Source organism: Haliaeetus leucocephalus, unplaced genomic scaffold, assembly GCF_000737465.1.
Source record: "Haliaeetus leucocephalus isolate CR32 unplaced genomic scaffold, Haliaeetus_leucocephalus-4.0 Scaffold751, whole genome shotgun sequence".
Classification (NCBI taxonomy): domain Eukaryota; kingdom Metazoa; phylum Chordata; class Aves; order Accipitriformes; family Accipitridae; genus Haliaeetus; species Haliaeetus leucocephalus.
This window is the reverse complement of record NW_010973187.1, coordinates 13,821,402-13,847,431: the sequence shown is the minus strand read 5'-3', so window position 1 is coordinate 13,847,431 and position 26,030 is coordinate 13,821,402. Positions and strand designations below refer to the sequence as shown.

At 38.7% G+C, this 26,030-nt stretch overlaps 2 protein-coding genes across 18 annotated transcripts in view; one reads left to right on the top strand and one right to left on the bottom strand.

Moving 5' to 3' along the window:
- SEC61A2 (Sec61 alpha 2 subunit (S. cerevisiae)) overlaps positions 1-19,264 on the top strand; it is a 24,364-nt gene extending 5,100 nt beyond the window's left edge. For 11 of the 13 annotated variants that reach the window (XM_010580979.1, XM_010580974.1, XM_010580984.1 and 8 more), the window contains 10 exons: positions 134-199; positions 1,951-2,029; positions 4,345-4,476; positions 4,620-4,729; positions 5,338-5,491; positions 6,407-6,567; positions 7,642-7,839; positions 8,062-8,253; positions 8,407-8,483; positions 9,167-10,270. In XM_010580979.1, coding sequence (XP_010579281.1) covers positions 134-199; positions 1,951-2,029; positions 4,345-4,476; positions 4,620-4,729; positions 5,338-5,491; positions 6,407-6,567; positions 7,642-7,839; positions 8,062-8,253; positions 8,407-8,483; positions 9,167-9,353 — 1,356 coding nt within the window. In that variant the 3' untranslated portion in view covers positions 9,354-10,270. Of the gene's footprint in view, positions 1-133; positions 200-1,950; positions 2,030-2,829; positions 2,949-4,344; positions 4,477-4,619; positions 4,730-5,337; positions 5,492-6,406; positions 6,568-7,641; positions 7,840-8,061; positions 8,254-8,406; positions 8,484-9,166; positions 10,271-19,180 lie in introns of those variants that run through there. The other 2 variants (XM_010580977.1, XM_010580985.1) reach the window with 2 other exon arrangements.
- On the bottom strand, positions 11,218-26,030 carry NUDT5 (nudix (nucleoside diphosphate linked moiety X)-type motif 5). Of its 5 annotated transcripts, XR_775235.1 has the most exons (13): positions 25,940-26,030; positions 23,928-24,032; positions 20,447-20,555; positions 16,826-16,893; positions 15,628-15,680; positions 14,819-14,926; positions 14,198-14,293; positions 13,082-13,183; positions 12,677-12,685; positions 11,900-11,953; positions 11,763-11,804; positions 11,482-11,667; positions 11,218-11,287 (listed from the first exon to the last, which is right to left on the bottom strand). XR_775235.1 is itself a non-coding variant. In XM_010580986.1 (12 exons), the coding sequence occupies exons 3-12, from the start codon at positions 20,507-20,509 to the stop codon at positions 11,558-11,560; spliced, it is 705 nt and encodes a 234-aa protein (XP_010579288.1). In that variant the 5' UTR covers positions 20,510-20,555; positions 23,928-24,032; positions 25,940-26,030; the 3' UTR covers positions 11,224-11,557. The 5 variants fall into 5 exon arrangements, 4 of the variants coding, with proteins under 4 accessions (XP_010579288.1, XP_010579290.1, XP_010579289.1 ...); XM_010580986.1 differs by having other exon boundaries at positions 11,224-11,667; XM_010580988.1 differs by having other exon boundaries at positions 11,224-11,667; positions 20,447-20,536.

Below are 26,030 nucleotides of genomic sequence, written 5' to 3'. Positions count from 1 at the left end.
ATGAGAAATTATGCTTTCTGGTTCAATATCTTTGCATTTAATTCTGAATGCTATAGCATTTAGTACTAATGTGAGAAGACAGTGAAAATTCTACATACAATGAACACATTCATTTCTACAATCTGTTCTGTAGATCCAGTTCAGAGAGAAGGTACTATGGACAGCTATCACGCTCTTCATTTTCTTAGTATGCTGCCAGGTAGGTGTTGCTGTTTTCTGTGTTCAGAAAATGTGCGTTCTGTATATATAAAATAGAATGCTAAAAGTGTGAGAAGTTCTTGTTTCATGTTGACCTACCAGTTTCAGTTATGTACTTTTATAGATAAGTATTTAATTCAGTTAAAAAAACCCCTGATTCTCTGACATAGTCTTTATTTTTTATTGTATATGTTTTCAAAAACTAATGCTTTCTATTTAGTCTAAAATCCATAATGTTTTTCTTGTTATATGAAAGGTTCTATCAAATGATGATACTGGCTGCAGGGTAAACAGCTGAGCTAATTATTCATTGAGTAGTATAAACAAACAGAGCAATTTTATGCATTCTTTACCCCCTGTTAGCAGCTAAATTTAAATTTTAGCAGTGACAAGTTTGAAAGTGAAATAGAAGTGACTGTTTTTACCTGATTCCTCTTCAACAAGCCGATGGATTGTAAAGATTGCAGGAAAATGTTTCTCTCAGATGTTTTAAGTCGACATTTAGAACTTGTTTATAGTGGTGGTGTTTTTTTTTAAAGAATACTTGGATATTGCAGAAAACGAGAATCCATGTATTACTTGACATGTATTTTTTAGAACTTGTAGACAACCTCTTAGGAGATTTAAAATGAACTGTACATCTTCAGAGTCAGGCTTTTTAGGTTATATTTATTAACTTACCCATTCCAGACTCCAGAGCAGTAGTTCAATAATTTTTGTTCACAACTCTGAAGGACTGTTGAAAGGCTAAAAACCAGGTCTTGTTCCTACTTGTTTTTTTGGATGGAGGAAGTGGGAATGATAATAGAGCTAGAAGAACATGTATTTTATCTGTGTTTCCTAGCTGCTGGATATATGCATAATTAAGATTTTGAATCTATACAAAAGATTATGGTAGTAGAATAAGGAGATCTGGTAGTTGAATAAGGAAATCAGGTGGTGCAGACTAGAGTTTTCAGGAGTTAATCTATAAGATTGCCTGAATTCCTAGTCTGTTGTTTTTGTGATTAAGAAGAGTTTTAAAGAGCTCAAAATCCCTCAGTATTGACATATAGAATATTGGAGGTTTTGTATAAACTTGGCTAACTTTGACAGTTCCATATGGGATATTTTAAAACATATTCCCAGCTGTAGAATTTGAATATTTAAACTCACTGGAGGAAGATATTTACATTGTAGTTTATGCTGTATCTTTAATTTGTACTGAAAAGAAATTCTGTTTAGGACTGTTTAAAAAAACCTAAAAACTTGCTTTCTTTTGTCTTCTCAAAAATGTTTTGCTACAGTTTTCTTTTTTTCTTTTTTTAAGCTCAAAATTGCTGCAAAAAATTTGGTGAAATAAGTAATGGCATATCATCTAATATTTTTCCTTGTTCTGTTAATGACTTGTGGTGGCTAACCTATTTATTTTATGCTTTTTCTGTTCTTTTGGTGAGTTGTAGTACTCCAGAATCTCATATGTCAGGCATTTCCATCTTCAACTTCAGTAATCTGGTTTACGTGCACTGACTCTTCTTTCTAGGTGTTTCTGCTTTTTCCTGTAGAAGGGTCTTGGTTTAGTTCTCTGAGTCACACCCCAGTTAGAGGATTAAAATAGATGGTGTCAGTATCTCTGGTTTAACTGAAAGAAAAAAAAAAAAAGTTGAAATAAATTATATTAAACAGTGTAACAGTTGAATCATTACACGTTAAGATTTTTGGATTAATGCATGCTTTTGTATATCTGTTTAATACTTTTGTGCGCTTTGACAGATACCTTTGTTTGGAATCATGTCATCAGATTCTGCAGATCCTTTCTATTGGATGCGAGTCATTCTTGCGTCAAACAGAGGTTAGTAGATTATTCCTTTCTCTGTTTTGTGTCGGTATAAACAGATCAGGAGAAAAACAGTTGGCTGTTACATTTCATACAGCCCAAATGTCATGTTGAAACACTTTGTAAAGTTCTTAACACAGGTGTAATTAAAATTGACTGATACTTGAGGAGTACTTCATCTTAGCAATGGGGTTTCCTTTGACATGCAGATGAGATTAATCTTGATTCTCAAGTTTTGGGATGATTCTGTTTTGAACTGGAGAGCAGTCTCTTTCTGATTAATGTATAGGACAGGGAATATTCTGCCCCACCACTTACCAACAGCACTAATGTCCAGTATGAGAGTGTTGATTAGAAAATACCTTATGTGTACAAGTCAGTTATGTCTCATATTTTGGCAACATTATGAGTGAGTAATTTTATAGGTGGGAAAGCTAAGGGCAGAGATGATTTGGCTTATAGTTTAGCAAAGCCAAACTGACTTATTTTAGAATAGACAAGTGGATCCCAACCAAATGTATAAGAAGACTTAAACTAATGCTAGAAGTCTGAAACTTAAGATGGGTGACCTGGCATGCATGAGTCTGAATGAGGACGCTGACTGACCTGTATCTTGGAAAATTGGCTGGAAGTAAGAAAATCAGTGGAACCCTCTAATGTGAAGGTACAGATTATTTAGGAATGACAAATTTTGTTGCACCAGTGAAGATTAAGGTAAATAAGTTATCTGTTTCAAACTCTACTGCAGAATTTGCATATAAAATTCTGTGTCTTGCTAGCAGTGTATGATACTAAATATGCTATCCACTACCCAGACAGAATGGTAACGGTGGCCAAGAAAAGACTAGAGAGACTGTGAAGGCAATAAAAAGCAGGAGTGGGACAGTTAATTTTCACCTAAGTCAACTGACTAGATGTCATTGCAGGATGTGAGGTAAAGGCTACAGCTTTTGACATCCTAATTTTCTTGCTGTTGGAGAAGTACAGATTTCTTTGAGATGTGACGTAGTATTTAACACTGTACTGAACAGTGTGTAGACTCTTAAGATGCAAGTATGGAAGAACCAAATTATAATAATGACTTTAATGCTTTCACATTTTACATTTTGGTGGCAGGGAAAACACTAAAAAAAAAAAAAAAAGAAAAAATAATTGTGCAATAATGCTTAAAATTTTTAAAAATTAGAACTGAAATGAGGACTCTGGTAGTTAGGCAGAAATGAAGACTCCAGACAATAGGGGAGGTGCTCAAAAACCCTTTATTAAATTCAGATTACTTTTTAAAGGCTCTTCAGGAAATTAAGCTCTTGCAGGATAAGAGGGAAGACCTAACGGCTTAAGAACTGGTTGAAAAGATCAGAAGAAATGTCTGTACAAATCTGTAAGGTGGCACAAATTGAATATTGCATGCAGTTCTAATCTCCCATGCCACACAGGATATAGTGGAACTAAAAAAGAAAACACTCAGAAAAAGGCACCAGGGAGAACCTAAGGTAGATATTAATCTATAGAAAGAGATCCTGAAAAAATAAGAATTCTTTGCCACGGAATGTGCGTATCCCAAATGTCTCTTAAGTCTTCATCTCTGAAAAAAGTGGATAGGGAATGGGTAGTCACTTTTTCCTTATAGTGTAACAGGGAAGGGGCAGCCAATGGTGTTATTAAGCAGCACGTGTAACTCAAACTTTCTGAATAAATTACTGGCAGAAGTTGCCAGAAGCAGTTTCTGAATAAATGACTGATATATGGGAAAAGGGAAATACAGAATGAGATATCCCCCAAAGAAGGGGCTCCTTTCAGAGATGAGGTGTGAGGATAGATAAACTTCTAGGCTGATCAGCTATCAATACACTGTTTCTACTTCTTTTCATCTTCCATATGACCTTACCGGTCCCCTATCACTGGTTCTTGTTGAGACTTCACATCTGCAGTGGCTAAATAGTTTATTAATAGTTCTCTTGGCAATTTTGTGATGGAACACCACTGTACTACATGTGAGAGCAGATATGATATGCCAAAAAGCTGAGCTTCAGTGTGCATTGACCTTTAGTGTTAGCATGGTTTCACAAAAATACTTGGAAGTGAAAAGCTACATAGGTTTTTTGTGCTGCCTTCAAAATCACAGATTTTAACATGGCAGCCTTCTTCTGTGAGGAGGTAATGGTCTTTGTTTTGATCATACCTGTACTGGAATATACATGTTTGAAGTGTTATGAAAAATGTTCCTTGTAGGTCAGAAACCTTTCAACAGACTAACTAATATCCTCAGAGTATAATTCTTCAGGAGAGATGCTTGAACGGCAATCGTGTTAATTTTTCTTCCTGTTTAGGTACTTTGATGGAATTAGGTATCTCACCCATTGTGACATCTGGTTTGATCATGCAGCTGCTAGCTGGAGCGAAGATCATTGAAGTTGGTGATACTCCAAAAGACAGAGCCTTGTTCAATGGAGCTCAGAAATGTAAGCACTGTTCCAATTAAAATTAATAAGCATATTTTTGTTCTTGGGAAAGCAGCCTGCCTAAGTGATACTAGATGTGAGATTTCTTTGGTAGGTGATTTCAGCAGATTTTTTTAAAGGATTTGCTTTCTCTCTTGTTTTAGTATTTGGGATGATTATTACCATTGGGCAAGCCATTGTGTATGTTATGACTGGAATGTATGGAGATCCTGCTGAAATGGGTGCTGGAATTTGTCTTCTTATTATAATTCAGGTTTGTAATGAGCTATTTTGTGTGTAACTGAGACTGGTTAGATACAGTATAGCTGGAAGGAAAAACCTATGTCTGGTTGCCTTTTATTTATTTATTTTTACTGCTATAAAGCATCATCCTTTGTATCTGTCTATATATGAGAAATTCTAGATACTCCATAAAGGAGGAGAAAGTTGTAATAGTTAATGTCAAAAATGTTTCAGGTAGGAGTGGCTGCTTGATTCGAAATACAGGAATTGGTAGACTTTGAAAGCAGTAGCTGCTGTTCAGTACCATGGAGGACTACTCACTAAATGGCACAGATGCAGCTTGGAGACGTTATCCTGTAGAGCAAAGCAGTAAATGCACAAACTTAAACACTTTGAAAAAGCGCTCACTGAGTAATCTGTTTGCTAGTGTCAGTGTTGAAAAGTCACAGAGATCATTGCTAGGTGAGATGTGCAGGCATTTGTACGTGAGAGGGCGGAAATAACTGCATGAATGATACTCAGGTGAAAAACTTGATGATCACTCTCCAACATGACGAAAATACTGAAGCAGGGAATTAATACATTATTCTTGACTTAATTTATTATTGTTTCTGCTCAATTTTGTTTCTTTTCCCACAGCTGTTTGTTGCTGGTTTGATTGTGTTGCTGTTAGATGAGTTGCTACAGAAAGGTTATGGATTGGGGTCTGGTATTTCCCTGTTTATTGCTACCAATATCTGTGAAACCATTGTCTGGAAGGCTTTTAGTCCCACTACCATCAACACTGGCAGAGGTACATGTGCGATTACAACTAACGTGTTTCACTGGATGTATACTATACATAAACTATCAGATGTTTATCGGATGGATATTAAAAAAATGTTTTAAAGTCAGTTGTCTAACATTGAAGATGAAAACGTCTGATTTACAGGAAGATTAATAACCTACAAGTTTGCTTTTGCTGATTCGAATTGCAGTAGCTAAAATGGGACTTGAAGACCCTTGACTGAAAATTTTTGGGTTTCCAAACTGAAATAGTCTTGTAGCATCATTTAGTCGATAGAAATAGAGAAGATAAGAAATTCTACATGTTCAGAATTGTTTATGATCCAACTGTTGCTGGTGGTTATAGGATGCTTTTATAGTTGGTGCCTCCAAACTACTTTAAGCTAGTTTGATTCTTCAGAGACTACCATCTCTTCATTCCTCAGCCAGTCTTTGACATCTGGTTGTCCTGATACCAGGTTAAGATACAGCCTTTTTGCATCAAGAAGTTAACTAGTTTAATGCATGCATTTGAAATCCTGAGCCATGGTTTTAGTGTGCTTTAATTTTCACCTGATTTTTAGTAGTTCTTTTTATTGCATTTTATTACTGATTTTCTAAAGCTGTTTCTCTCCTTGTTTATTATTTCTTCCTTCCAATCATCCTCTTGCCCCCAGAAAAGAAAGAAAAAGAGTGTTCTTTCATATGTGTTACTTGGTTTTGTTTTGTTTTGTCTTTTAAACCAGGAATAATGTTTTGGTAGATTAGTCTATAAGCTAAAGCAGAATCCTGTATTGTGATATATTTGTCGTAGCAGGATTTATGTCCTATTGTGACTGATTTTATATGTGTTGTTCTTAAAATTTCCAAAAGAAAGATACTATTTCTTAAATTTTTTTTAATTTACAGATTAAAATTTCTTCTACTTTTTTGCTTTGTGCAGGAACAGAGTTTGAGGGTGCTGTGATTGCATTATTTCATCTTCTGGCTACACGGACCGACAAAGTCCGGGCTTTGCGGGAGGCTTTTTACCGACAGAATTTGCCCAATCTCATGAATCTGATTGCTACAGTATTTGTATTTGCTGTAGTCATATATTTTCAGGTAAAATGAGAAATTCCTCATAGCAGCTCTGCAACTGTGTAGGTAGAAGTGCATGGACCTTAGACACTGCAGTCACTGGGAAAAAATGCAAAAGTTAAACTAGAGTAACTGAAGTATCTTAGCTTTGAGTAAGGAGCTCTTTTTATTTCCATATTGTTATTTCAGTAACATACCTCTGTGACAGTACAGCTGTTAAATTTTATAGCCAGACATACTTGTACTCAGACAGTGATGTAATCTCACATTCCATTAAATGCCACATACACTATGAGAGTATTTTTACTAAAAATGGATTTGGGAACTGCAGTGGTTGTATCACACATATAATATACTTGATTTTCATAGTTGACTTAAAAGAATACCTTTGGACACAGCTAAAGAATATTGCTTCTTTGGGGTGTGCATGATACAAATTTGTTCTAGAAAAAAACTGTGTAATTAATGCATAGCTTACTGCTTTTTCCCTAATTTTCTTGAAATACTTAGCTAGTATTTCTTTTTAAATTTAAGTATTTATTGAAGTGGATGCTAAAGGAGATCTTTTTTTTTTTTTTCTTCATGTGTGTGGCTAAAATGTGGGTTTGTTTTTTTGTGGGTTTTGGTTTTTGTTTTTTTTTAAAGCTGTTGAGTCAGAGTGCTGGCAAAAAACTGAATTCTCTGGTTTTCAAGTCCATGTGGCTTTTCTTGGGTCTGCTCAGATAGAAGCCTGCCCCAGAAAATAGCGGGCTGGGCTTACTACAGAAAAGTCTGCTGTTAACTGGCTAGTTAATTTAAAAGCCATTAAAGGCTTTTATCAAACCCTGTTCTATAAAGTGTATTTTAGAGGAATATAATTTAGCAGATGAGAGATAATGTTTATGTAAAAAGGATGTAATACAACCAGGCAGTAACACTTAGAAATCCTTAAAATTTTTAATCCAGACTGTAACAGAAAGCCTTTGGGTTTTACTGTTGCAGACCTTGCACTCCATGTTTATCTAGCAAGAACTCTGTGGTCAGGAATAGCTTTTGGGCATACTAGGAATACCTTCTATCTTGGAAATAAACTTGGTGCCTTTGTGTTCTTTCCCACAGGGATTTCGTGTTGATTTACCTATCAAGTCTGCGCGGTATCGTGGACAGTACAGTAGCTATCCTATCAAGCTCTTTTATACCTCCAACATTCCCATCATTCTGCAGTCTGCCTTAGTTTCGAACCTTTACGTTATTTCCCAGATGTTGTCTGTTCGTTTTAGCGGCAACTTCTTGGTGAACTTACTAGGACAGTGGGCAGTAAGTATTTTACCACTTTTTTAACGGCATATAATTATTTCTATATATTACTTCATTGTGAAACTTTGGTATTTAACTGGCAGAAAACTGGAATACTTACTTTTTAACATTTGTGTATAAAAGCTGTTTTAAACATTGAAGAGGAATTCCTCTATAATACAGGATAGGAATGTGAGAGGTCTGTGAGAAATGACTAACTGCCTTTTTCTTCCCCCCTCATAGGATGTCAGTGGTGGTGGCCCTGCTCGCTCTTATCCTGTTGGTGGCCTGTGCTACTACTTGTCCCCTCCAGAATCCATGGGTGCAATATTTGAGGATCCCGTCCATGTAATAGTTTATATAATATTTATGTTGGGATCCTGTGCGTTCTTCTCGAAGACTTGGATCGAGGTGTCTGGCTCATCAGCGAAAGATGTAGGTGTTCTGATAAATGTGCCTGAACGTTTTCAAACACTGCCTCTAATTTACAACTGACTACTAGCTACTCACTGATCAGTTATTACTCTGACTAAATAGCAGGTGACTATGAAACACCGCAGCAGTTTCATAAAATGATGGTTTTTGCAGGTTGCCAAGCAACTCAAAGAACAGCAAATGGTGATGAGAGGCCACAGGGATACTTCAATGGTTCACGAGCTTAACAGGTAAGGAAATGCGGACTTCCAGTGGGATGGTTGAGAGTGCTGGGGAGGTATCAACTAGAGCAGATGCTCTCGGAAAAATCCAAGAGCTGTTTCCAGTGCAAATGTCAAGATTCCTCCCATTCAGCTGTTGCCTTTCCTAGTAATGCAGAAGATGTTTATAGCTGTAGGTAAGAGATTAACCTGTGGTGTCTTTGTTTTAAGTGGCATAACAAGGGAATTTGGGCTGAGTCTCTTCCACATTTGTAAAAGGAAGATACCTTGATTTTTACAGGTGTTTAATTTACCATTACTGAACTCAGATGACACTACAAAAGCGGTATTTCACGCAGTATGCAAAGTCTGCAGATCTATATTGAAAGGTAGATTTATCCCTACATATTTAAGTCAAAGCAGTTATTCTTAGTCCTGTGGAGGTTACATAGCGTGCATATATATACAATTGTCATACTATGAATTGGAAAGCTTTGCCAGTGTTCCGTTATTCACACAGCTTTCCTGCCAGTGAATATTTATTTTAGTTTCTACTTCGTGCAAATAGGGAAGATAGTAAAAGCTGATGACAGAGTTGCGTTTGCAACGCTAAATTTGTTGCTCAATATTCTAGTTGGTTGCTTTAGTAGTATTGTTAGAATCCTTCAATGAAAATTCATGATTATTAATACTTTTTTTTTTCATTGGTACAGATACATCCCTACAGCAGCTGCATTTGGCGGTTTGTGCATTGGTGCCCTTTCAGTATTGGCTGACTTTCTAGGAGCCATTGGATCTGGCACTGGCATTCTGCTTGCAGTCACTATTATTTATCAGTACTTTGAAATATTTGTAAAAGAACAGGCTGAAGTTGGAGGAGTAGGTGCATTATTTTTCTAGATGTCCAAATATTTCATGGTTTGTGTGAAAGGGAAAGCATTTCGACAACATGCCTCATTTAGTCCAATACTGCTATTTTCTTTTTATTTGTTTTAAAGTGCTACATGTCCCATTACTGTAATGGGCATTGAGCAATGCCTGTGTGCAGCATTAGTACCAGCTGCCTTAAGAATAAAGTTTACATTATCTTGTTTAAGTATTATCTAGTGTTGCCTGTAATGCTGGAAACCAATTCATCTACCTTGCTGTTCAAACACTACAGTGAGATGGTAAAATGTATCAGTTTGATATCGGTAAACGTTTTTGCACACAACATTAAAATGTTAAATTTGTTTCCCTGTCCTTAATAGGAAGAAAAAATAAAATCTGAGTTCAGATTGCCACGTGCCAGTATTCTTGACAAAATTTATTTGTAGCCTGTATTTTACATTAATTTTTTATACTTTTTTAACTTGCATTTCCCTATCATTGAACTCAGCACTCCTTATTCCTTTGTGGTGTCTCCACCCAGGCACCTTTCTCTTAGCTCTAAGGGTGGACAAGCAAACATTTTACCGGAGACTGATACTCATCTCACCTGTGAACTGGTTCTGTGGTGGATTTGCTGCATCGCAGGGCCAGGGGCATTTTGGTTTCTTGCCCCAGGCCTCCTGCGAGACAGCATGGTAGCCGCTGTCATGCTAGCAAGTCAGCCCCATAGTTTTGTTTAAACATGTACTTGTGAAAACTGTGCCACTGAAACTTCATGTCCACTTTGCTTTTGTGAGTCTAAAGAACAAGGCGGGGTTCCTAAAGCAGTGTTCACAGAAGGGAAAGGGGGGAACGAGGAGTTCCTGCTGAAAATTTATTTATGTTGTCGCACTTTACAGCGGCAATGTAACAACTGTAAACGTTAGACAATAAACTTATTTAATTAAGCTCTCTCCTGTGTCTCATTTGTGCAAGATGTAATTCATATGCACTTTTTGATCATTTCTAACATGCTTTGTTAGTGAGGTAGGTCTGGAAGGCTCCCTTTTCTTTTTATCCTTTCTCTTTCTAGAATGTAATTCTGATCAGTTTTTAGCAGCCTTAATTAAAAACCAAATCACAAGATTCCTCCCCCTAAAATCATTGAGCATTTTTGCTTGGCTGTAATCAATGACTTTTTCCCTTTGATTTCACATTTTGATTTCTTCTGTCTTCTCTCATGCTTAACTTGAAAGTAGCTTTGTGTTGTTTGTGAAGGTAAGAAAATCTTAAGCAAGTTTTCTGCTTTGTTTTTAAGCTAGGAAAGTCTTCCTAATTATGCACGCTCCTCCAAATTTATTTCAGAGGCAAGACTTTGATATGAGCAGATGTTTATTACAACTCTTAGCCACCACTGCTTAAAGGTTAGGATCTGTTTACATAATTAGAAGCAGTCGACTGCACAGATAGTCTGAAGGTTTGTTTGGCAGAAGATTTATCTAGAAGTGATTAGATTGAACGAAGGTGCAGCCTAGGTGCGTGAATGTGTCCCGGGGAGAACAGCACAACTGTCCTATGTCAGGGCATCCACGTAAGCTCATACCTTAAACAGAATCCCCTGGCTGGGTCCTACACCATTCTGGTTTGCACCAGTGGCCATTTTGTTGTTATTGTTGTCAGAGTCGGTATTTTCTTAGATCAAACAAACCAATTTTCTCTTTCTGGATAGTTTAGTTCAGGCTGCGAGAAGGAAGCAACATCTTTGGGTCTAAATCATAAAAGGAAGTTCCTGAAACTGCAGTTTCAAACACCACCCAGAGCATGCACGCTCTGTCCTTGTGCCCCTGTTGCTGCTCCTATTGCAGACAATTACCTCTAGTTGCTGAAACGATGCTACTTACGGATGAGAGAGAAGTGCGGTCTTACTTGATTTGAAGAGATGGAGTTACAACACCAACTACAGGCACTTCAACATCTTCCTTGTACTGAAACATAAGTGCAGTGATGAACAGAGCAAGAAACGAGCCATTCTGAAAATCAAACAGCATTTTTATTATGATTATTCTGTCGAGGCTTGATAGACTGAGCAGTTAGAATTGTCAGTTACATAATTCAAGATAAAAATATCAGAATCATTCCTACAAATACTTTTGTTTGCTCTACAAGTAAAGCAAAGGACCTTTAGTACAAGAAGAGTTACACTTGTAAGCCATCTGAATTGGGCAGTTTTCAACTAAATTTCTCATCGTCTAGTTTTAGAACTTCATAAAAGGAACTTGGAGCGGTTTTTCTGCTGCACGCTTCAGGGCCAATGCGTAAGTATAAACCCTGGCATCCACTGCAATATGTTCTTCTGCTATGAGTTCTGGAAGGAAAAAAAAAAAAATTAAGTCCTTTACCAAAACAAAGCTGTATAGCACTCCAGACATGAATTCTTAATGCTGTCACTAACTCTGTTACCTGGCCAAATCTCTCTCAGGTTTTTGTTTAAGATACAGTATTCTAGGATGAGAAATGCCATGAGGAGCTATGAGAAGAGAAGCTAAGGGTTTCTTGAGGTTCCCATTAGTGCATTTAATGCGTCAGAAAGCTCTTACCATCAATTCTTTGCAGTAGGTCATTCTTTGGAAGTGAAATAACTTCCACAAATTCTAGGAGAGAAGAAAAATATTTTATGCACCTTTAAATTAGTGAACAGCTGAGGAAGTCTACCTCAGTGTCCTGTATCATGTAAGTCAGAAGGGGAAGCAAACTAACTAACTAGCTTAATGCCATGCAGAAGCTGTGAGCCTTCAAGTATCACAAAAAAGCAGATTACATGGGGGAAGGCAGCAACCGGAGTCATTAAAAAACAGGTTTGGCAGAAAGAAACTGGGAAAAACAGCGTTGCTGACAGCTGTGGAGGATAAGAATCCTTCTAAAAGGAGACCACTTCCCCTCTGAGAATGGAAAATACACTGTTGAAGGGGACTTTTGTTTGGCTTATACTGGTACAGTAATGGATTGTGGATATGTTTGAAGACCAAAACAGCACAAAGGGTTTGTTCTTGATGAATTTGTGTTGGCTTACACCTTCCCTGTCTATCTGAATTAGTTGTCTTTCTGGCTTGACCTACTGCTGTTGTGGATTCAGTAATCTGTATTTCCTGAGATACTGGTGCTGTAGGTGCAATACTTGACAATAATTGACGCAGTAATGCCCCACAGGAATTTTCATGTCTAGGCCAAAGTCAGTCTCATGCATGTTTCATTAGGGTCAGGAGATTAACCAAGCCCAAATAAAAAACAGGTTTAACTGACATTTTCCAAGTAAAACTTGCCATACGAAGATCATGCTTGACCTTACTGTCAAAAGGAGCAGTTACATAACGTACCTCCATCATCTGCAAGTAAAAAAATAAAGAGTTTTGAAATACACTAGAGTTTACAACTGAAAAGCATTTTGATAGCTGACTGATTGTGAGTGACACTAGTCACTTCCAGGGTCAAGCCACAACTAAGAGGAGTATCTAGGTTCACTAGTGCTTATGGCCCTCACTGAAGTTTGGCACACGAATTTCTCATTCTGGGTGTGCCAACACCTGACACTTAACAGCTAGGCCTCCCCGCTGAATTTAGCAAAGAAACATGGCTCTGCTCATCTAGACTGCAGGATATGATTTCAAGGATGTACAGCATCTAAATCAGCTGGGACAGAAGAGATGCTGTGGTAGGGATAGTTCTTTTAAGCTCATTCTTTTGTTATCTTAGAATTTTCAAATAAATGGTACAAAACTCACCAAGTTTTTGCTTAGGTCTTGTATTCTCAGCCTCATCTCCATTAATGGTGACACTCACAATGTGTGTCGTACTGTTTGACAAACCCGGGTCCAAGCAGAGAGCTGCCAACAAGCACACATAGAGGTTAATTTTTCAAAAGCAGAAGTCTGGTAACTCGATGTTTTAACAAAAGCTTTCACAGAAATATACGCGATACAATAGAAGAACATATATTTGGCATACGTTCATGCTGGAAGAGTTGTGAAAAGTTTGTTATCACATGTTCTTAAAAAAAGTAACGTTTCTGTAACTCTCAGCTCTTCTACAGATTCCTTGTAAGACTTGATTTCAGCAGTTAGGTTTACTTTCCATTCCACAGACTGAAGATGAAACTGTAATTCCCTTATAGACCTCTTCAGCCTATTAGAGTCTAATTTTGCCATCACCTGTCTCCATCTCTCTCAGTCCCCAGCACGCAGCTGTACCCCACAATCAAGAGCCAAGTCTCAACTGTAATGACATTTACTTGAAATCATATGTAAGCTGCCTCACCTTTCTACCTACCTTCTCAAGTTTTACTTATGGTCCTCGTTTTGCCTTTGTTTTGTTTTATGTAGGAAGCATTGGATTGGTAACAATCATGTTCCAAAAGCTCTCTGGATTTACTCCAAGTATTCTCTCCTTTTTTTCTTTCCGGTTGGAGAACCTGAGTACTGTCACCTCCCCACAGCTGACATGAGGGTGACCTCCACTCAGACTGCATCATGCAGCTATTTTTTCTCCCTAAGTTCATGGATATTGTTCACATTAAGTCCAGCAATTTAGACTTTTATACTAAAATGCCAGATCACAGCTTGAATAATTGGGTTTTGTATAAAGGATCCTAATTAATAGCAAAGTTGTCCCCTATAGACATCAAACTTTTACTTTAGTCCTGTATGTTTAACAGAAGTTCAGCAACTGATTCATCAAGGACCAAAGTCTCAATGGTACAGCCATGGGATACTACTCTGCTAATCTGTGTAAACCTTTCTGCGCAGATTTTTCCCTTGGTTTAGAGCATTTTAGACATTTAGAGTACCCGTCAAAGACAGAATTAGCTTTGGGTGGGAAAATAAAAAAAAAAAAGCACAGACCTGGAGTACATTCAATGACTTCCCCCTTGTACCCAGTTTCTTCCTCCAATTCTCGCAATGCAGCGCTTTCTGCAGTCTCATTTTCCTCAATGAGGCCTGTGAAATAAGTAATACCAAGATCAATTAAAAAGCTCGCACTTAACCACAATACCCATCCCAAGATCTAATCCAGCTTTACGGAAGAGGTGAAACATCCTCATGACCCTGTTTTTACAGAGAGATAAACTGAAGCGTTAGTAAGGATTCCAGTTCCTGGATTCATCATGCTGCTGCCCACATCTTCAACTGATTATCTACAGAAGCATGCTACCTTCCCAGGAAATGGCATTAATATTCTCATGAGGGAAAAAAGCCAAATCCTTTCACTCTTAGAGAAAGGAGGAATGGAGGGAAATGCAATATTCTACTACCAGACTACTGTGCAAAATGTCTCCATTCTGCTAAAATGAACTCATTTTGTATTCTTCATTATCAAATATTCCTATTTCTGAATAGTACACTGAGCTAGAGTCACCACAGTTTTCTGGTTAGAGCTACTTCATTAAGACTGACACTGAAGCACATCTGAACACACTTAAATGTCAGCTTTATGTGACTCATCTTAATGTTTCAGTCACTTACCTGCAGGAAATTCCAAGCAATAGCTGTTAATTGGGGGCCTGAACTGTTTCACTAGGACAATACAGTCGTAGTGGAGAGTTCTCTGTAGTACCGCTATCACTGCAACACCTACAAATAGCAACAGAAGATACAGGTACATAGAATTTGAGTATAGCGCAAAGTGAGTATTTAGTGCTAGATCTGGAAAAGAACCCAAGCACTGTTACTCTGAGCGTTAAACATTTAGATGCCTGCTCCAGAATCCCAAACAATGAATTTAAGCTCCTTATATCATGTGCGGTGAGAGATAAAGCACAAAATAGGATCTTCAAAGTACCCCAGTATATGACAGGCACATATACCAAGCAAGACCGAGCCTCAGCCCACCAGTATCTAGGGAAGGGCTCTCTTTCCTGCAGAGACTGTTTGGAAGCCATTGTATGGAACCCCCTCCTACACTCCTTTCATGGATAAATCATGTTCCCCTTCTTTTGCCTCAAGAGAACCATATCCCTAGCCCCTACCAGAAGACCCAATTCACCAGTCTGTGAGCCACTCTGTATCAGGGCATCCATCATGTCTTTGAAATTGCTCCATTGTTCTAAAGTGAATACAATGATCTTTGGAAAACACTCCTACCAGTAAGGTTCTGATTCTTCAGCACTTAAGGTAGCATTTCATTAACTCAGGGGTATTGCAAGCTCTGCTGAGCTATTTGTTCCACACCCTCATTCAATCAGAAACAGATCGGCTTTAAGTCTGCACTGGGAGTTTATCAGAAGAACTTTCACAGGAAAAAATGCAAACAAAAAAAGTCACCAGTGTCTTACCATCAGCTGAAACACCCTTTTTGTTGCCAGTACGCTTTACAGTTTCCCAAGTTCTATTTAACACAGAGAAAAGAACAAATGAATATGTAAGTCATCTTCTACCCTTGGTACTTTCATTTAAAAGCAAAATATACCATCACAGAGTGAGGCCCCATAAGAAAGCAGCTGGCCTTAGGCAGGCCCTGTCATATACTGGCACTATAAAATGTCTGTTGTATAATTTTGTTTTGCCTACTTAAAGGAGGGAGAGGGGAAATAGTTAATTAATGATTGTTTAAGATCACTAAAAATAAGTGGAAGACTTAAATGATTGTCACGGAACAGACAAGTCTTATAAAAGTGATTCTGGAAAAGTGCAACATAAAGCAATTTATACATAAAACATGTCAGATTTTGAAAGACAGTTTTGTAAAAAGACCACATGCATTCTATCTTTTATCTTGCTTTTGCATAAGGTTTACAGTGTAAGTTACTGTGAACTCTCAGCTCAGTTACTTGAGCACACAAGGAGTACATACACAGGAAGACCAAAGCTTCGGTCTCAAAATAAGCAATGAGATGAGTAAAAACCAAAAATCTACCAGCAATAAAAATCCTTTCACAAAAGCTCCAATCTTTGCTAATTTTTAAAAGGATACTTTGCTGATGAATTGGGAAGCGCTAGAGAAAGCAATCAGTACAGAATCTAACATAAGGGGAAAGAAGTAAAGCCATGTTGTCGCATCTAGATAAATACAGCAAAACTAAAGCATACAAAAGAATTGGACAGGCGTGATAATATACAAGAGGACAGGAATTTGTCAGTAGGATGCACAATGCAGCACCACCAGCAAGGAAAAAGGAGCCCTTAATGAAGAACCAGAAAAGCTATGAGACGAACTCTCTGATCATCACAGTCTAGTTGCATAGCTAGAACTTGCTTTTCTGCATAGTGTCTTTACAAGGAACTGGAAAAGCAAGGTAATTCAGGGTCCAGTGTACCCAAAAGGATTTAGGAGCCAAATCAATCCCACATGCTAGCACATCTGCTAGAGTAAGATTTTTTTTCTCTGAACAGTACGAACTATAAAGAAATTGCACAACGAATAGATCTCATCTTGTGCTGAGTAATAGGTTTGTAATGCTCATATTCTCTAGCCTGGAGCTAGTCCATACAATTGGGAACATTACAGGAATCTGAAATGCCAGAGACAATTACCTGGTTTTACCAAAGGGATCAGTATAAGTTGTTTCTTCAAGCTTCAACCATTTTCTTTCTACAATTACCTAAAATAAAGAATTATTTGTTAGATACATTATAAGATTAATCCCAAAGATATGTGGGGGCCAAGGGGACAAACAACACAACTATTTTTGGATTCTTTTGCAGACAAAATCTCAGCATCAGAATACATGCAGGAACAGGCAACAACATTCCTGTAGCTAATATGGAAAAAAAAATTTACTCCAAGTTCTTGAATAGGAATAGAAAATAATCCCAGTAACTTTTCTTAATGTGACTTTTATAACCAAGTTTCAATTAATTCAGTGGGATTTTATGTACTGGAAAGTCCACATCTTTTTAGAAGAATTTTGCAAAGGTCACATTTCAGCTGAAAAAGGGTCACTGGTCTGCACAGACTTCAGCTACGCCAGTGATCACGAGTGCCCACTTATCAGAGCATGGCCTAATAGCTAAGCATGCAAGACTGAAAACAAAACTTTTGAAACTTTTCTTGCCATGATCTCAGACTGTGGCCTTGTGTAACCGCGGCTTTCTGTAACTGCGAGCAGTGATACATACCTGCCCTTTTAGGATTTCTGAGAGCTGCTGATGCTGCTTGGCATTAACATTATTACAAAATGTCTTTTCTGAGCTAAATGAGTTTACTTGCCCTGGGATGTTTCCTCACCTTTTATGTAATTCCTTCAAAAAGGGAAAAATCCCTAGGTATTAGCGCAGCAGTTTACTTCTTTTAATATAACTTGCATTTTAAGCTTTGCTAAAGGTATAGGCAGACAGAAAGCTTGTCTCCAGAATTTTCTATCAAGTTGGCCATAGGTCTGACCACAGAAATCAAAAGTAATCAGTAAGATGAACAAATCACTTCCTATTGTCTAAAGCGACACACTGCTGACAGCAACAGAGCAAGCATAAGCAAGGGGAAAAGAGGATCTGGGGAAAAAAGCACAACATTAAATTGTAGCAGAGGATGAAGTCCAAGAGGTCATTCATGTGGTTGGCACACTACAATCCTCTAGTGCAGGACAAGGAGCAAATAGGGCCTGTGTGGCCATATAGATCTTGAACTTAAAAGTGAGAGATTCACCAACTAAAAAAAAAGAATATAGAGAAATGAAATGCAGTATATGATGCAGCTATAAGTAGAGTACAAAAGCACAGTACAGCATCAGCTGGAGGCAGAAGGCACATCAGAAGTGATTCAGGTATCCAGTAAATTGCAACTGAGCTGGATGAACTCACATAATTCTTAAAATGTGTTCTTCATAACAATTATTTTGATAGACAATTGAAATAACAATAGCATTCCTATGGTTGTAACTGTGGCAACACATATTTTACATGTAGGAGTTTTAGCATTTATTTCGGGAAGTGTAATATTTCCACGTAACAGGAATTGGAAAAGGAGAGCTACACGTTCTCAAAAGGACTTTCTAATGGCTTTGTGGTCACAAAAACAGCAGGAAAGGAAAAGATGAAGTATATCATACTCATTACAGGTAAAAGTAGTAATTTGGTTTGGAAGCATTCAGGTATATTTTAAATAACTTTGTTTTCACTCTTAAATCACTGCAGAACTAGAGTACGGGAAGATCCAGAAAAGAAATAGATTAAAATCATGTTCCATTGGTTGTCTGAGGAGAGGAATATATATACTTCAGTTAAGCAAACACAGCCAAATGTTTTGTGTTAATGAATTTTTTTAAACATTGCAGAGAACACAAAGAACTAGATTATTGATCATAGTCCCACATTGCTGCAGCATTCAACAGAACTGGCAGATCATTACCCCTGTCACCAAGTTATTGTTTGTGAAGCAGAGAGGGGAAAATAGCTGAAATCAGAACCACATCACTGTCATAGGTTTTACATGTACAAAACAAACAACGTCAAACAAAGTGTCTTATTTTTAATCAGGTATTCTTAAGTACAGCTTTTGGCCTCCACTGTCATGAAGCAATAATTTAAAAGTACTATAGGACATGTAGCATAAATATTTACAATGGAACTGGTTCCACAATCCTCTAAAGTTAGGTGAAACCCTTGCTGCTAACAGCCTACAGGGTGAGAAAACTAAAAGTTGCCAGGTTTCCCTAGAAGAAAGAGAGAATTTTGTCAGCCGCCTTGTCGGGTGCGCAATTAAAACCTGCGGAAGCTGGCCCAGAAGCATAACTTCTGCTTTGCTAAATCCCCTATTTAGGGCTGAAGGACACTTTGCAGGATGTGTTGCACTTACTGTACTCAGTTTTAGAATGAGTTATTTTTATTGCTTTATTTCTATTTCTTTATCTATTAATCTGATGGGCAAGTAACATCTGCTTTTGCTTGCAGCAGCCTGACTGTGGGAACCTAGAAACACGAAGAAGGAAATAAGATCAGCCGCCACTTTCATGGAAGAAGATATTCCAACATCAGATCACGTAGTTACTGAAGAGTTACAGAACCACTTTTAATATAAAGGCCACTGGCAGAGGCACGGTAAATACTCTCCTGTATTAATCCCATAAAATGACTGAAAAAACTAAATAGCTTAAAATATGTAAGATCTAATTACAAACTTCCAATGACACCAACGAGTACAATATTCCAAAGGAGAAGAACTAAGAGGCATTATGAAAAAAAAAAAAAAAAAAAGGGGAAAAAAAAAAAATTTTACCTGAAAAAACACAGGTCTTAACAGAAAACCCAAAAAGCTTACAAAAATGAAACCCGTTATGCTTGAGAAATATTCATATTAAAAAAAACAACCAAGGGGAAGAGCCATAAATATATCTCAGCAATGTGAGTCTCTTCTTTCCTGAAAAAGTTTTGTACCTTAAAACCTAAAGAAATTACAAGACTGTGTTCATTGCAAGAAAGGAGCGCTGGATAAAAGAAACTACATTTGTTTTCTAACAACAGTGTAAAGCTGTTGCCAAATCTGCCTTTAACACCAAAGATTAACTTTTAAGAATTCACTTAGAAGAGAACAGAAACAAATAACAGGCAGTTTAAATTAGGGTGAAAGTGCTCCTAATAAGCACCCAGAAATACCTCCAAATTCCTTCCTCAGGACCTGATATTTTCTGATTCTGTGAAGATGTGAGCCCAGAATTTTTGAAAAAATCTTACTACCCCCTCACTAATGTCTTTAGAACAGCAAATACCTAAATTCAAACCCTTTCAGAAAGCATCAAAGAAGGTACAATCCTAAATGTTAAGGCAACTCTTAGTGATTCATCATCTTAAAGGGACAGAAAACAAGGCTGAGTTTCACGTATAGTCTTCTCAGAGGTATCATCAGCATTATTTCTCAACATTGAAAACAGCCTGAACAGACAATACAAGAAACAGCTGCGAAATAAAAAAAAAAAAAGAGGAAGCTTAAAATAATGCAACATTGTCAATTTCTCTCTCCCCATTGATAATTTGTATGATTATTTCAACAAAGAGAAATGCCGCCTGTCTGACCATCAGGAAGTGTTTTGTCTATTGAACAGATTTTACAAACATACAGCATCTATAGCTTTTCTTACTCTACACTTACAAACATTCTGATCAGTCTCAGATAATTGTTATTTAACAACAAGACATGTGTCAAAATCAAGCATATTATACCTCTTCTTTAAGGACGAACTGTCTAGCAGTTTTTGGAACTTCTGTGGATGTCTCAGCTGCCATTTTCAGGAATGTCAGGCTTTTCCCCTCCTGTGCAAAGTCCAGATTACTATGAAATAAAGTCAATATTTGCCTTCAGAGTAAAGTTAAAAGGTTCGTTTCTGCATTCTACATTAACAAATAAAACTTGCTGGAGAAAGTCAGGGACATGTGATGGCAAGTGCAATTCACATTTTCAGCTCCACCTGATGGTTTCAGAGTCAAATAATTCAAAGGAGAAGTGGGACTTTGGGTCAAATCCCTGACTTACATAGTCGTAATAGTCCTATCAGCTGCTGAGTAGCGATGCTGGCTAAAGCCACCCTCAACTATTCAAAGGTCAGACACAGACAGAGACAAAATTGATCCATTTCAGTCAAATTGTTTCATTCTGATCTGGATGAAGTGCTGTCAACACAGCATTACCACAACAGGACTAAGCACTTCACTGTGAAAGTGGAAAAGGAAACTTATACCAAGAGGACTTCAGTGGTAAAAATTGTCTGCTATTGAGAAAGAATCAGAACTAGAACCTATTTCCACCTTACACACATCACAAATAAACATGTAAATGACTCAAACCTTACCCCCAAAAACAAGGTCAAAAAGTCACCATGCGTTGCAAGTCTAGGTGGCACATGGAGTTAGCGTGACCAAAGCACGTCAGTCTTACTGGGAATGGTGTAGCTAACACAATGCCAAAGGCAGTTGAATACATGCCCAAAGCAAGACTCTGCACCTGCAGCTCAGTGCCTCAGCCTGCATCCTAACGCTCCGTAGGAAGATAAGACTGTCCACTCACTCTCTCAATCCAGTTCTAGATGAAAGGTACACCAGGCAGCAGAAAAATACGATGCATTAGAGATTCACCATTAGTCCCCTGTCTCACTGTGGAGCTATGGGCCACTTTTCAGCACAGAAACTCTTATTCCAAGGAAGCTCATCTCTGATACTAAGTTGTAGTACTGAAGTCCTGAGCATCAGCATGAATCATAAGCAAAAAGACAGTGCAAAGAAGCAAACCAGTTTAAACACCAGGAGAGATGAGATAATCATAAAGATCTCTATCACTCTTAGCGTTGATGGTCATAAGCTTTCCATAAAGTTAACAGGAATCTTCCCGTTGACTTCAGCTACGGTTTAATAAGGCTCTGTGGGGTCTCTAGCATTGAAGAGTACCTGGAGTGATCACTATCTCTGTCATACCCAATTTTAGCACTCTTATTTTTTACTTTATCCTTTTATGATAACATCTACTGCACATTTCTGAAACATTTAAAAGCATGGAGCAACAATCAGCTTTCTTGCATATTAGATTTGCATTTAGTTCCACAAAGAAGTTACAAGGAATAGGTAGTACAAAATATTTCTGGTTATCAGCAGGATTATAACTAACGTACATAAATCCATTTCCTCAGTATGTACACAGGGCAGGCTCCTCCTTAAGTCTTAAGACAGTCATGTTGCATGAAGTAGGTCATACTAGTCAAACGTTCAAATTGTTTTTAAGTAACCTAAGTCCTGAAAAGGAAACCTGACCTATTAAACCCAATTCTGTTCTTTCATAAATACGTTCTATAATCCTTTCTCAAAGCAATGAAGCTCCATCTTAAAACTATGTAGGTTTACTATCTGCCTTACTATTTGCATGAAAAACTGTTCTAGAACCTCACTCGCTTATCTTCCAACTTCTATCTCACGTTAGTTCAGTTAGCTGTTACCCATTTGTTCTTGAGCCAGCAATGTCTCAAACTCTCTTCACTTAGGATTTAAGAGCTGCAGCTGGATAATGGCCATCGTCTCTTGCTGTGACTCCAAAATACAAGATCAAGCTTTCCACCAACTTATGCAAAAGAAGCACAGCTCAGCATAGCAGTTCCAAGAGGTTCCTGGTCATCCAGAAGAAACAATCAAAGGAGGCTCTGAGTGATGCCCTGTCGTGGTTTAACCCCAGCCAGCAACTAAGCACCACGCAGCCACTCGCTCACTCCCCCCCCACCCAGTGGGATAGGGGAGAGAATTGGAAGGAAAAAGGTTAAAACTCGCGGGTTGAGATAAGAACAGTTTAATAGCACAGAAAGGAAGAAACTAGTAATGATAATAATAACAATAATAAAATTACAATAATAATAATAGAAGGATTGGAATATACAAAACAAGTGATGCACAATGCAACTGCTCACCACTCACTGACCGATGCCCAGTCAGTTCCCGAGCAGTGATCACCCCCGGCCAACCCCCCCCAGTTTATATACTGGGCATGATGTTACATGGTATGGAATATCCCTTTGGCCAGTTGGGGTCAGCTGTCCTGGCTGTGTCCCCTCCTAGCTTCCTGTACCCCTCCAGCCTTCTTGCTGGCAGGGCAGTACGAAAAGCTGAAAAATCCTTGACCTAGTCTAAACACTACTTAGCAACAACTAAAAACATCAGTGTGTTATCAATGTTCTTCTCACACTGAATCCAAGACAAAGCACTATACCAGCTACTAGAAAGAAGATTAACTCTATCCCAGCTGAATAAAAATACAAAAACCTCATACACCTAGCTACAACAAATTCACCTCCTATGTTTGGAAAGAATTATAGCCTTTTTGTTGGCAATGTAAACATATCAAGAGAGTATATAGTGAAACATACCATAGAATCACAGAACGGTTTGGGTTGGAAGAGACCTTAAAGAGTAGCTAGTCCCACCCCCCCTGCCATGGGCAGGGACACCTTCCACCAGACCAGGTTGCTCAAAGCCCCGTCCAACCTGGCCCTGAACACTTCCAGGGATGGGGCATCCACAGCTTCTCTGGGCAACCTGTGCCAGTGCCTCACCACCCTCACAGTAAAGAACTTCTTCCTTACATCTAATCTAAATCTCCCCTCTTTCAGTTTAAAGCCATTGCCCCTCTACCACTACACGCCCTTGTAAAAAGTCCCTCTCCAGCTTTCTTGTAGCCCCCCCCCTTTAAGTACTGGAAGGCTGCTAGAAGGTCTCCCTGGAGCCTTCTCTTCTCCAGACTGAAAAATCTGAACGACCAGACTGGACGACCCCAGCTCTCAGCCTGTCCTCATAGGAGAGGTGCTCCAGTCCTCTGATCATCTTCATGTCCCTCCTCTGGACTCACTCCAACAGGTCTATGTCCTTCTTATGTTGGTGGCCCCAGAGCTGAATGCAGTACTGCAGGTGGGGTCTCACGAGAGCAGAGTAGAGGGGGCGAATCACCTCCCTCAAGGTGATATCCTTGTTAAAGTTTTTCTTTGATAGGACTGAATAAGTCTTCCTCTTTTAGTCTCCCCTCACAGGAAATCCTGTTCCATTGATCATACTAATCCTTCTACATAAGTTTGCAAGCATCAGTGTATCTTTCTCAAATGTGGATTACCACATTTGTACACTAAATCCCACAAGCAGCTATAGTAATGGTTTGTACAACAGTATTAATACTTACCTGTATCAGTTACAAATACACAGGAGAACCTCCTCTCATGGCAGAAGCTGTTTTCAACACAGCTTGCCCTCTTCTGCAGCAGACAGATTCAAGGGTGGCTTGGAACTTAAAATAACAAAAAAATATACAGCTTCAGTGGTTTGAATTATCACTAAAATCTAAGATAGGTGAAAACAAGAGAGAGGAAGACTCATCAATCTCAGCTTCTGTAGTTTTGATCTCCTCCACAAGTGGGTGCAATAACTCTATGTACGAGTGACATTTTAAAAAGTTCCACCAAAAAAAGTAATTTTTTCATCTAATGCATCTGACTGTATAGAAGTGAGAATTTCTGCATTAGAAAGCTGAAATACCATTTGGTTAAATATAGGCTGCAATTCTGCCATCTCACATCAGTCATACTGTCAAGGGTGGCAACACCTTTTGTTCATAAACAAAATCAGCTGCAACTGAAAGTTAAACTTAACACTACAATGTTAGGTTTCTAAAGCCATATATTGGGTTTCAGAATAGACCTTATCTTGCAGCCCTCAGACAGAAAGGTTCTTCTATCTCATAAAATTACCACTGCATTATTTGAGTTAAAAATGCAACACAGCTTGCACAGTAGCCTGGGAACCTGACTACCTGATTTAGGATTACATGAACTCTATGAATATAAATTTTTAATAGTTATCAGTGCAATCTTAAGAATATGGCAATGTGTCCACATTTATCAGCCTTCTTAGCAGAAATCAACAGCACTTGAACTACTAATTATGGAAAAAAAAAAGTTTGGCCCACTTCTACCTTCTCTGATGATTTTTGTGGCTAGTATTACAGGGTACTGCTGGCAAATTATGCTACTTGTTCCATTTATTTCATGTGGGGGTCAAACTCAGCCCTGAAAAAGGCATACCATTTATAAAACATGTAACTTTATTCCCACTGCCTAATCCCTTATTGAGTAGCTTCCTTTCAAGGCAACGCCCAACCATTCCACAGTTTCCAAATTGTCCTTCCCAGTAATTAAAATCTTAAGCTAACTGAGGCCTGTGAATCAGCTCAGAGAGTAGCCAGGCTATCAGGGCTTTACATTAACCTACCCAAGTCACGACAGATGGATTAGCATTTCTAAATCACTTTTCAAAAGATATACTCTAATCCAAACTACACATCCCAGCTGAGAGCAACCAGATTTAATGGAAGCTCAGCAATGGTGTCCTAAGGCAAGCTCAAGATAAAACAAAATACAGGGTTTCTTATAAAGAATGCGTAAAAGGGGCACTGGCAGTGTTTTACGCACGATTTAACCAACAGCACGCTGAGATAAGTGTGCTGAAGATAAATATCGCTAAAAGCTCCTAAGTCACTTCAAACTTGTTACTATCAGTCAGTGCACTTGCATTTCCGCAATACGATTCTAGCAGCAAAATCAATTAATTAGCAGAAGTTGATGGAAGAGAGGGAAAAAGTTGCATTTTTGTCACGGTATCTAGCAGCGTGGACGACCCGCTCAGCACCAGATGAAACACGGAAAAATAACTGGTTCTCGCCCTGCAGGACAGACAACAACAGCAACAATAAACTTGCACAAGCAGAAGAGGTTTAGCAGCATCTCCGTATCGTTATCGACCTTCCAGACAACTGACGTGTGAGGGGGCCTGGGCAGACAGCCTCAAATGGCAGAAGCGAGAGCCTGTGAGGAAAGCGTCAGATGGAAACCGCTCGGCCCTCCACGCAGGGGAGACGACGGCAGAGCCACGGGGCTGAAGAAGAACACGTTATTACTTGCGAATTATTAAGTTATTAAAACGAAACGCAGCCCCGCTGGAGGCGAGGAGGCTCCGTCGCCTCAGAGCTCCGCTATAACGCTGGAGAGACGAAACCTTACGGGAGCACATGCAAAGCCAGAAAGCAAAGCCTGCTAGGCGGGGCGGGGGGGAATAAAAAACACCCGCCGCTTCCCTCAGGCCACCCGTGTTTTCAACGTAACCGCCTGGAAACCCCGCGCTGGGGCCACGCACACGTACGGAGGCCTGGAGAACGGCCCGGCAGCTGAGGGGAGACGCGGACCGGGACCGGGACCGGGACCGGGCAGGGCGGCGGCCAAGCTGAGGTGAG